We start from the raw sequence: 12,398 nt of genomic DNA on the forward strand, positions 1-12,398 counted from the left end.
AAGTGGTTGTTGTTGGCCTGCATTGTGCTGTGTATTTGGTCATGGACCGTAATAAAGCAAACTGAAACTGTGTGCTGATTGGGTGTGCAGTATCCTGAGCTATTTGGATTTGCATGGGCATGGCTGCAGCTGTATGGGAGAGAGGGAATTAGGAGTTACCATGGCTGCCGATGGGCTATGTTGGCATTTTTGCCAGCACAATTGTGCACCTCTTCTGGGGGCACTCCCATGATGAAAATGCTTTGAGAGCTGCCTGATTGGTGCTATACCCCTGGAATGCCCACGTTTACACTGGCACAGGGGTTCACGGGGTCACTTCGCTGGCATGTGGCTGCAATGCAGGCACACCAATGGAAGTGTGTGGTGCCACTCATCCTCTGTACCAGTGTAAACACACATTATGCTGGTGTAACTCTGGGTTACACCAGTGTGGAGGTCAGTTGGGTTACTGTGCCAGTTGTGCCCCTCATTATGATTGCACTGTTAAGCATTCAAAAGCATGGCCTTACCTGTAGTTCTTCTGCAAGGCATATGTCAAGTACAATTCAACCAAGGTAAGATTTATATCTAAAGAGTGTTAGGGCCTATCTGCGGCCTGTGGATCTTCTGTTGATATATGCTGGTTGCTTTTACCTTATGGTCTAGCATATTTCCAGTTTAAATCTGCTTGTTATTAAAATTTCTTAAGGACATGGATTTAAATTGATTATTGTGATCTTGCTCCAATATATAGATTCCATGACCTTGCTGACTGTTTGTTGTCATACAAATTGTGTTTGTGCTAATGATGGAACTGGCTCACCAGGCTTGTAGAAACCCTGTAGAGTGATCTCTGTCAGATCTTCTTCGTGGTCTCTGTGCATCACACCCTTGGGATTACAGGGCCTGCACTGGCTCCAATCGGTACTGAAAAGCTCTAAAATAAATCTTATGTCCCGACCACTGAGCATGCCCACGGCAACAACCGCGCATGCCCAGTAGGCGGGACAGCAAGATCCCGCCAGTTTTTTTCTGACTGCCACGCTGTTTGGACCTACCTTCGGCTCTCCGGTTGCTGTTAGAATTATTAGCTCCTCTTCATCAACAAGGGACAGACGTACCACCACGACGTCCCTCACTTGAAACTGACAGCTTGGTTCATAGTTTAGATTCTGTTTCTGATAGAATTGACTTTGTTTTGTCGAATAGCAGAAAGCCCTCCACCAGGAAGTCTTACAGCCTAAAATGGAAACGTTTAGTTTCGTTTGTTGTTTCTTCTCAGCTTTCTCTGGATCAGCCTAGTCTTCACACGGTTTTCTCGTTTCTGTTACATTTGCTGGACTCTGGTCTATCATACTTCTCCATCAAGGTTTACCTGGCATCGACCTCTGCACATCATGCTCAAATTGAAGGCTGCTGTGTTCTCTCACCCAGAAACTAAGCATTTCCTGAAAGGTCTTTTTCATTTGCATCCTCCGGGCCATCATGTTGTCCCTGCTTGGGATCTTTCTGTGGTTCTCAGAGGTCTTATGTATTGCCCTTTCGAACCAATGGCTTCCTGTTCCCTTCACCTCCTTTCCTGGAAAGTGGCATTCTTGGTGGCGATCACGTCCGCTAAGTGAGTTGGGGAGCTCTCAGCCTTCAGATCAGACCCTCCATACCTGAGGTTTCATGATCAAGGGGTCGTCATTGCTCCAGGCATTCGTTTTTTGCTCAAGGTGGTGTCGGAGTTCCACCTACGTTCAGAGACTCTGTTACCGGCTTTTTTTCCTTCTCTGCAGAGTCCAGAACAAAAGGCCTTGCATACGCTTGATGTTAAGCTTGCCTTGTTGTTCTGCCTACATAGAACTAAGGAGTTTCGTTTGAAGCCCAGCCTGTTTGTGTGCTATTCTGGTCTGTCTAAAGAAAAGCGAGTCTCCTCCCATTGACTGTCGAAATGGATCGTGGAGACTATTAAGTTGCCATATCTTCAAGCCAAATGACCTTTGCCGGGTCCTCCTAGGGCTCATTCTACACATGCTATAGCTACGTCCACTGCTTTCCTCAAGGGGGTGCCCCTTACCGACATCTGCAGAGCGGCTTCTTGGGCAACCCCGGATACCTTTGTGAAGCATTATGCCTTGGATGCGGCTGTGACGGATCACATGTGTGTGGGGAGTGCGGTGCTTCAAGCTGCAGTCATCTAGTGCCAGCTCCCTCCTCCAGGTAAACTTTAGCTTGCTATTCTCCCAAGAGTGTGATGCACAGAGACCACGAAGAAGATAAACAGGTTGCCTACCTGTAACTGATGATCTTCGAGTGGTCATCTGTGCATTCACACCACCCGCCCTTCCCTCCGCTGGCAGTTCTTCAGAGGTTGTTTGGAGTTGCTTCAGCGGTCAGAAGGAAACTGGTGGGATCTTGCTGTCCCGCCTACTGGGCTTGCGCGGTTGTTGCCGTGGGCATGCTCAATGGTCAGGACATAAGATTTATTTTAGAGCTTTTCAGTACCGGTTGGAGCTAGCGCAGGCGCCTGTAATCCCAAGGGTGTGAATGCACAGATGACCACTCGAAGATCATCAGTTACAGGTAGGCAACCTGTTTTTCCCAATTACATGGTTATAGCAGACGTTACCAGCACTGCTAATCAGCATTCCCCATCATAAGGGTTTTGCTATTATTGCCTCAAAACTGGGGATGTAAAGTTGCCAAAAACTTTTAAATATCTAGAAATCAATACATAGTCCACATAATACTTTTTATGAGCACCAGCCAAATGGTGCATAAACAATGTGGAAGTTTTCTAGTTTTTCAGGCTGGATTAGGGAGGCCAGATTCCGTCCCCACCCCTGCAGTCAGCTCTGCCTATTGCTACTCAGCTGGGTGGCAGGAGAAATATTGGAGAAAATGAGGGGTGCTAGGCATTGTGCCACGCACATAACATAATTCCTGGTGTGCCTGAGAAGTGACACCATTGTGAAGGGTATTCACCCTGGTTCAATGATTTCACTTCTTGGTCACCCTGAAAGTGATTACGTGGTAAAAACTCACCATATCCTGCAAACTCCTGTTGGTTGCAAGCCACTGGCTAGCAACCCTACATGGGAAGTTACAAAAGAAAAAGAAAAGATGCTTCAGTACATGATGTAAAATCCTGGTGTAGTCTGCATTGTGCTAGAGATGTGTCCAGTGATCCCCAGCTTTGTTATGAGGAAATAAAATGGCTACATTCCACAGAAAACACAAACAACAGCAAATGGCTGTTGTGTCTCTCTCTGCCTAGTGAGAGCTGAATTCTGTTTTCAGGAGACAGTAGAAAAGCATTTGGAAGTCATTGCATTCACTTTGGAAATAATTTTTGGAAATAAATTTAAGATGTTGCATTCTTAAGGGTGTGATGTCAGTTAATTCCATAATCTGTAATTTTAATTCATGTTGAAGTCTTGCAAACTCTCTTGCTAATCACAATCATATTCATTTAGGAGATGAATTTGGGAAGTTTTGAGATGTTGTATGAAGTATAAATCATTTGAGTTCAATTTATTGCCTCACGTATCATGTGCAGACCATGGAAGTTCTCTGGGTGACTTGAGACAAGCCACAGTGTCTCAGTCTAACCTACCTCAAAGGGTTGTGAGAATAACATGGAGGTAAACAGAATGATGTAAACCACTTTAGGTTGCACTGCATTCTTGCCCAGCGCAGTCTGGTATCATGCTCTTTTTTCCTTACTGATTGAGTTCAGATATCATGAAAGTAGAAGGAAGTCATTGCCAGCCATGACAGACCTAACAAAAACTTCCTTCTACTTTTTATGTGTTTTTGCCAGAACCTTCACTTAAGAAAAAATACTTCGTAGGAGTGGAGGATTTTCCCCTGTGCTCCCCCAAATTTCAGGTTGTTTCATACATTTGTTTTAATCCCTGGAAAAGGATGTCAAAACCAATGTACCCACTCTCCCCCGCAAATCTCTACTCAAGACCAGCGAGCCATACCAGTTCAAATGGGTTTGGAATCTGGGAAAAATGGTTACTTGAAATAATATCCTTTCATTATTCTGTTATTAACATATGGCTAGAATTTCCTTACACAAGAATGCTGCTGAGGCTTATAATCAAGGAGAGTCCTCTGTGTCTGTTTCATTTCTCTGGTTTTTTCACAGATATTAACAAGTTCAGGGGGTGGTATTAGAATTCAGAAAAATAAATGTACATATGGCTTGCATGCTTTTCACAGTAAAAGGGAAACCTGCAGGGCTAATAAGAAGCGGCTGAATGGTCTTTTTAAGGCTATATTAACACAGCCTTTTTTACTGTTTCCTCACAGCTCTTTAAGAACCACAAGCTTCCCTTTCATGGCAGCAGAGTGTTTACACAGGGTGAAAGTGTTCTCCTTTTGGATGCTTCAGAGGACCTGTGATCCTATTGAAATGGGTTCAGCTTTCTGTGGTTCAAAGCTAATAAAAATAAAAAGGCCAGTGTTGTAATGTAACACCTGCATGTCAACTGTGCACCTGTGGACTGCTGGGAGCCCTTACTGGGAAACTAGAAAATTTGCTTGCTTTTTCCCAGTTGGCTGTGATTCTTAACACTGAATTCTCAGCCCTAATGCTTGGTTTTGGAAATCTAGAATAAGAGACAATGGCTTTCCTTAACAATAACCATGTAACAAGAAGTGAATGTTACAGTATTGTTCACAAGCGATTCTACAGCTGAAGTATATATGGTACCGGTATGTTAGTCATTGTGGTACAGGTGCTCAGCTGTTAGGTTTGGAATGGAAACTGGGATTCCATTCCCCAAGATTGCTGAGGGCCATGGGAAAGCCATCTCAGCTTAATTTAGGATTATTTTGAGGCAGGGTTGCCAGGTCTGACTCAAGAAATACCTGGGGACTTTGAGGGTGGAGCTGGGATACTTTGGGGATGGAGCCGGAAGCAAGGGTGTGACAAGCCCAATTGAACACCAAAGGGAGTTCTGGCCATCAGAAGGGTAAGGGCAACTTTTTCTAGAGCTCATAGAATTGTATACCCTGGTCCAATCTTTTTGAAACTTGGGGAGTATTTTGAGGAGAGGCACTGGATGCTATGCTAAAAATCTGGTGTATCTATGTAAAAAAACAGCCCCCCCCAGAGCCCCAGGTACCCACAGATCAATCCCCCCCCCATTTTCTGATAACCCTGAAGCAGGGGGAGGGCCTCCAAACCAGGGGATCCCCTGCCCCCCCCCCCCCCGGGGATTGGCAACCCTATTTTGAGGTTAAAAGTAGTAAGGGTGAGTGGAAATGAGTTAGGTATAAGGGCCATTTCTAGGATTTTACATTTTTCCTGATAAGGCTCTTGTGCCTTTAATAGCCACATGGTGGCAGAAATTCACCAGATGCAAACTCTGGAAAATGGTGGGAAATGATAGTCCTGTTTTTTGGAGACAGGGGGCAGATATTGGGCTTGTTCACGAGAACTGGTTCCATTATTATACACATCTCTACTACAAGAAGCTGTTTTATATTGAGAAAATTAGTGACTGAATTGGTTATGTTTGGGAATTCAAAGCTGGCCTGTTTATGAAAGCTGAATTTGTGTCAGTTATTGGTAAGAGCAGAGGATCTGGTCTGGAGTGCTATGGTTTGGAGGAAACTGCATTGTGGGAAAGCTTTATTGTAAATTCTAACAGGATTGTTGTGGAATTCCAAAGGGTGTTTACTTAAGTGAAACTGCTGTGTTGTCTGTTCTTTGTGGTGCCTGTACTACAGAGATAAAAAGTACTTGACATATAAAGATGTAAACTATCTGTTTTTGAGGCATGTTCTAAAATAGGAAAGCTTCTCCTAAATTAACGAGGGCTTGGTAGCTGTAACTTGTTTGAGAGACCTGTGTGATGGTTAGGATATCTGAAATCAGGGCTTTTTTGTAGAAAAAGCCCAGCAGGAATTAATTTGCAAGTTTGGCCACACCCCCTGACACCAAGCCAGTTGGTACTGTGTTCCTTTGCATTCCTGCTCAAAAATAGCCCTATCTGAAATTATGAGAGCTTTGGGATTTGAAGCAGTGTCAATGTTAAGACATTTTTTAAAATGCTTTTAAAAACTGTGTGGCTTGTTTGAAGAAAGGAGTTTACCATTAACTTGTTATGTCCATTTGATTTAATGGAATAGACCTGACAAAATCTTTCTTTAAAATGGACATTTGGAGACTGTGCTTGCTAATGGATAACTACAGAGAACAATGATCTTATTTGTGTTGCCAGTGGTTCATATTGGGGAGGCTGAAGTGAGAGGGAAGACTGTAAATCATAATCTAACCCACTGAGATATTGAAAGTGTTTTTCCACCCAGGTTTTCAATTTAGCTATTAGAACTTGGTGTTTAATGTCTGACTACAGTTTTCCATATGTGTGCCTTGCAAAAGATCGTCTGTTGATGTCTACATTAATAGCAGGAGTCATCATTTCCAGTTTCATATCCCTTCCAAACTGCTGTGGTCACAAATAATTCTATTTCTGATGCATTCTGGGCAACAGCCTTGCTGTTAATGTGCTAAAGCCACTAAACTGAATTACAGCCTTCTTTATCAAGAACCTGTTGCCTTGGGTTTCCAAAACTCAACAGAATCAATATGCATATAAATGAATGAAACTTTTCTGCCTCCTTCAGGCCTGTCTGGCTGGGTTAAAGTCTGCAGTGCTATATATCACTTTGGGAAAAAAGACAAGTTGACAATGCTTGAGAAAGTATGTCCAGATAAGCCCTTAAAAACTGGTGTATTGCTATTTTAGTTTCATTTCTGCAGGACTGCATGTGGTATATCAGAAGTCACTCATCTGGCTCAATTAACTCCACAGCAGGCTCCAAGAATATCAGTTATTATATACATTAATGGAGTGCTCCTAAGACTTTTGCCACTAATGCTCAGAGTAAGAGACTGTTATGAAACTTGAAATCCCACAGAGCTATTATATAAAGAATCATTTAGGACTTTCAAATAGCTTGAGATTAAAGTCCTTTTTAGAAACAGCCCAGACTAAAAGCATGTTTTTGTCTGGTTTGAAAGAACTGAAAGCAGTTCTTAGGATGAAGAACAGATTTTGCGATTTAAATTAGAAAAGAGAGCTGTCTTTGATGTCAGGCATGCAAGCTGTAGGAAAGCCCTTGCTTGTGGTGATACCACAGAGAGTAACATTTTAGAAGATTCATACATGTGCAGCCTTCATCCCATATGTTGAACTTCAGCAAAGTTATATCAAAATGGTGGTACTTTTTGTAGATGCATCTGCAGTGTTGGAGTGACTTTATTACCATGATGCAGCCTTAGAAAAACAATGGCTAATATTTAAAAGGTCTACTTCTCTGCTTGAGAGTATTACCAGTTTTACTTTGAGTTTTTGTATACAAAATCAGCAATAGCCATTTTTTGTAATTCAGTGAGAACATTTTGAAGCTTACTATGACTTGAACAGATGGTTTTAATGCTGAAAGCCAAATTGTGTTTTGATAGAGATGGAGTCTCCAGCTGACCACTCACCTTATAAAGCAATTTATTGACCTCAGAGTTCAGTGCAGATTGATGGTGGAAAGTGCTGTCAAGTCACAGATGACTTATGACGATCCCATAGGTTTTCAAGGCAAGAGAGAAACAGAGGTGGTTTGCCATTGCCTGCCTCCAGCAGTGTGTATTAGGCACATTGAACTCCAATAGACTTCTACTTCAGTTGTTATGAACATGTCTCAATGTTAGGGTAAGTAAAATACCATATATAGAAGAAAAGTTGCTGAAAATTTCTGCAAAAGGCTTCAGGTTTTCATGATGGATTCTTTCTATGATAGTGTATTCTTCAGAGGACATCCAAAGCAAATAGCATGCATATAGATAAGGAAGTTTTTTTGTAGCTCATCTTCATGTAGCACCCTTTAAAACCTTTGGTGCAATAGGAAGAGAATCAACTCTTCTGGCTTCAGTAGGATTGTTGCATAAATGGTCTGAAGTTTTAAAAGCAGCGATTTTTACTTTGTTTTGCATTTTGATAATCAGAATGGAGGAAGTACCAAAAAAATTTCTAACCAGTGTGAATATTGTCACTTAGCTTGCTGTTGAAACCGTACAGTATTAACTAATATTTTGATATCTTAATCAGGTGGTTGGTGTGGCCCAAGCAATAAATAAGAAATCTGGAATTGGCGGAATATTCACGGAACAGGATGAGAAGGTACAAATTATTAGCTTAGCTTTGTTGCCAGAAAAACAGAGAGGAACAGCAGTTAATAAATCCCTCTTAAAGTGATTGTGTGAGATACTTCACTACTGAAGTCAATGGGAAAGTAAACTGCTGCTTGGGATTTTACAAATGTATTAAAATATATTTTACATTAAGTGACATTTTCTAGGTACAAAAATCTTTCAGAGCAGTTCATTGGTTTACCCAAATGAAATAACTGAGATCACTTCTGTAAGTGTATATTGAATCCCTCTTAATGGGTGTTCATATTGTTCCCTCTCCATTTATCTACTTGAACACAGAGTTCCTTATGAGCTTCTTATAATTGTCTGCCTCTCCCCTCAACCTGCAGCATGATTATGCTTTTGAATGTTAGATTAATTTAGAAGGACCTTCAGCAGAGTGATTTTTAATGCCATGTTGTGGCTTTGTTGTCTTTTTGCTTTTTTGAAGCTGCATTACATCATGAGCAGTTTGTAATGTACAAAAGAGAATTTAACTCAGACTGGAGGAGCTAATGAGTGTTGGAAATGAAGAAGTCAAAATTCCTTCCTTTCTTTTTTCCATGCCCATTCTTACAATCATTCTTTAATTTGGGACAGGGCTTTTTTTGTAGCAGGAACTTGTTTGCATATTAGGCCACAGCCCCTGATGTAGCCAATCCTCTAAGAGCTTTCAGGGCTCTTAGTACAGGGCTTACTGTAAGCTCTAGGAGGGTTGGCTACATCAGGGGTGTATGGCCTAATATACAAAGGAGTTCCTGCTGCAAAAAAGCCCTGATTTTGGGGATCTGAATGTTGCATCACTTACACTTTTGTTCTCCAGTGATGTCAACAGTTGTAGAACTAGGAACTCTGGATCAGTTCCCCTTTTCCCAACAGAAGAGGTATCAGGTGAAAAAAGGAAGCACCTCGCAGCAGATCTACATGTTCTGTTTTCTCCTCCAAACCCATCTCCTATCTGGAAATGGGAAGTCACACCAAAGCCCCCTGTGACATTGCAGGAACCTCTCAGACACTTTACCATTTCTGGTCAGGAGGTATGCAGGGGGGGACAGGACCCCCAACTTTTCAATGTTATTTTTAGATCTGTCAGGGCTGATGATGTTAAAAGTATGATAGAACTGCTGTCCTGTTCTGCCATTGGAACTGATATTGGGGTAACCACATCAGGATAACTGAAATGCAGTGGCCACATTTGGTATGGAGTGGCTACATTTGTGGGGGGAGAAGGGAGCTGTGATGAAGGGTGCATGCAAAACCTGCACCAGCCCTGCCCAGTGACATCTCTCAGAAAGTTATGGGGTGGTGATGGTTTTTCATGCTGTAGGTGAGAAAATCAGGACATTATTCATCTATTGAAAATATTGATTAAATCTACTATTTTCTTAGTATTCATAATCACATTTCTATCTGAAGAGGGGCTATTAAAGTAAAATAAGCAGCAAATAACCCTTTTAAGTGATTTAAAGAATGAGTATCTAATACAGGAATCTAAATCCCTATATCAAGTTCCTGTTATGTGAATTGCCTGGAAAACAGAACTGCTGTATATCCCAGTTTTGGACAGTATGAATAAATTGAATAAATGCACTGAATAAAATCATAGTGTCAGAATGTTAGATTAATTTAGAAGGGCCTTCAGCAGAGTGATTTATAATGCCATGTTGTAGCTGGGTTATCTTTTTGTTTTGTTTTGTTTTATTTTATTTTAAAGCTGCATTACATCATGAGCAGTTTGTAATGCACAAAAGATAATTTAACTCAGACTGGAGGAGCTAATGAGTGTCGGAAATGATAAAGTCAAAATTCCTTCCTTCCTTCCAAAAGAAGTGAATGATGGCTGCAGAGCATTGGAATCGATAAATTTTCAGAAGAAAAATAGCTCATGATTTTCGTATTTAAGTAACATTCGGTCCCTAATTTTAACAGATTTGCTGCGCCATTCTAAGCAGAGTTACATCTGATGGTTTAGAAGAAGTTGATGATATTGGATTTGTATCCTGCCTTATACTCTGAATCTCAGAGCCACAGAGTGGTTAAAATCTCCTTAACCTCCCCCCCCCCCACAACAGACACCCTGTGAGGTAGGTGGGACTGAGAGAGCTCACCCAGAAGCTGCCCTTTCAAGGACAGCTCTGCATACCTATGGCTGACACAAGGCCATTCCAGCAGCTGCAATTGGAGGAGTGGGGAATCAAACCTGGTTTTTCCAGATAAGAGTCCACATACTTAACTAGTACACTCTGAATTGGAATAAAGCAGAGAAGTGCTACTAGGGTGAGGTTTGTGGCTCAGCAGCTGGGGAAGTTGCTGAAAACTTCTGAGTTTGTGTGAAGGGCTGAAGGTGAAGATGATTGAAGGTGATTGTTGCTGATTGATTAGGAGTGGCTGTGTTCCCCACCCTCTTTGCATTATTAAGCTGTGCCTTGCCAGAGAGCTAAAGGGCTCTCGGCCTGTGGCTCTTAGCCTGGGGGCTCTGTAAGGACCAGGAACCCAGATTCCTTGTGTTCCCAATAAGGTAAGTGGACTCTCCAGACGGGGAGCCACATAAACTAACAGGGTTTAAAAGGGGACTGTATATTTTTAAAAACCTATCATGAAGGTAGAATGCAAGCAGGGGGGTGGGGACTTTCCAGTGTTTTGCACTGAGTGTCACATGTATGACTATCTGCCCAGAGGATAGAAGTCTTGGGTGTGTTCTCGATGCAAGGAGCTCCTGGTCCTCAGGGAACGAGTTCGTACCCTTGAGGCTGAGGTGACTGACCTGGAGAAGCAGAGATGGTCAGTTAGGCACTTGGAGAAGACTCTCGGGGACATGTTAGATGAGCCGCGCTCTGAATGTGGCAGCCCCGTTGCTGCCAGGGAGCATGAGGGTCGAGAGGGAACACGGCACCAGGCTGAGGATAAGGGGAATGCGCCCTCAGAAGGGACCTCTTCTTCAGTTGGTGAGCGAGAATCCTTTTGCGCCAAGGAACCATCCCTGGGCAGGGAGAGAGGGTGGTAGTTGGTGATTCGATCCTTAGGCAAGTAGACAGCTGGGTGGCAAAACCGCATACTGACCGTATGGTGACTTGCCTGTCTGGTGCGAAGGTAGCGGACATTACGCGTGTAGTAGATAGGGTGATAGGCAGTGCTGGGGAGGAGCCAGTGGTTGTGGTGCATGTTGGCACCAATGATGTGAGGTCCTGGAGGAAAAATTTAGGCTGCTAGTTGGGAGACTTAAGGACAGGACCTCCAAGGTAGCCTTCTCAGAAGTGCTACCTGTTCCACGTGCAGGGCTGGAGAGACAGGCACAAATTAGACGTCTCAATGTGTGGATGAGACGATGGTGTAAGGAGGAAGGGTTTAAGTTTGTTAGGCACTGGGATGCTTTCTGGAACAAGTGGGAGCTGTACAAAAGAGGCGGTTTCCACTTGTCCGCAGATGGAACCAGGTTGCTGGCGCTTAAAATCAAAAAGGTGGCAGAGCAGTTTTTAAACTAAATCTTGGGGGAAAGCCAACAGGAGATGAAATGTCTCTGGTTCGGGAAAACTCATCTCAAAGAGATGAAGGGTTAGCTGTTACTTTTCTATTGGGTAATGGATCAGAGTTGTCCACTGAGATGGTGACAAACTGTATGGACTGCCTACCAGAGTCTCGAGGCGGCAAGAGGAAGGTGGTGGGCCTAGCTTGCCTGGGAAGTTATAGCTGTTTGTACACAAATGCTAGAAGTGTTCAAAGGAAAATTGGTGAGTTGGAATGTTTAGTGTTGGCAGAAAACATAGACATTGTGGGAATTTCAGAAACTTGGTGGAATGAGGAGAATCAATGGGACACGGTGATTCCTGGATATAAGTTATATCTGAAGGATAGGGAGGGAAGGGTTGGAGGTGGGGTGGCTCTGTATGTCAGAGAGGGTATATGGTCCAGTAAGACTGAGGTCAGAGAATTAGATTCCCTTCTAGAAATGCTTTGGGTTGAAATAGAGGGCCCAAAAGGAAATTTAACTATGGGAGTTTGTTATCGCCCACCAAATCAAAAGATAGAGGACGATTATAATATGATGGAAGGCTTAAAGATAGTGGCTAGACGTAAAAACTGTGTCGTCATAGGTGATTTTAACTACCCGCAGATTGATTGGGTCAATATGTGTTCTGGTCGAGAGAAAGAGATTGAGTTTCTAGATGCTCTCAGTGACTGTGCTATGGAGCAGATGGTCTCTGAACCTACCAGGGGTGGGGTGATCCTG

General features: G+C 42.8%; 1 protein-coding gene across 4 annotated transcripts in view; it reads left to right on the plus strand.

Moving 5' to 3' along the window:
- Positions 1-12,398, plus strand: part of PDE5A (phosphodiesterase 5A) — a 111,121-nt gene that overhangs the window by 41,171 nt on the left and 57,552 nt on the right. For all 4 annotated transcript variants that reach the window (XM_060246857.1, XM_060246854.1, XM_060246855.1 and 1 more), the window contains exon 4: positions 8,088-8,159. In XM_060246857.1, the coding sequence (XP_060102840.1) occupies positions 8,088-8,159 (72 nt within the window). The remainder of the gene's footprint in view (positions 1-8,087; positions 8,160-12,398) is intronic.

This window comes from Heteronotia binoei, chromosome 9, assembly GCF_032191835.1.
Source record: "Heteronotia binoei isolate CCM8104 ecotype False Entrance Well chromosome 9, APGP_CSIRO_Hbin_v1, whole genome shotgun sequence".
NCBI lineage: Eukaryota > Metazoa > Chordata > Lepidosauria > Squamata > Gekkonidae > Heteronotia > Heteronotia binoei.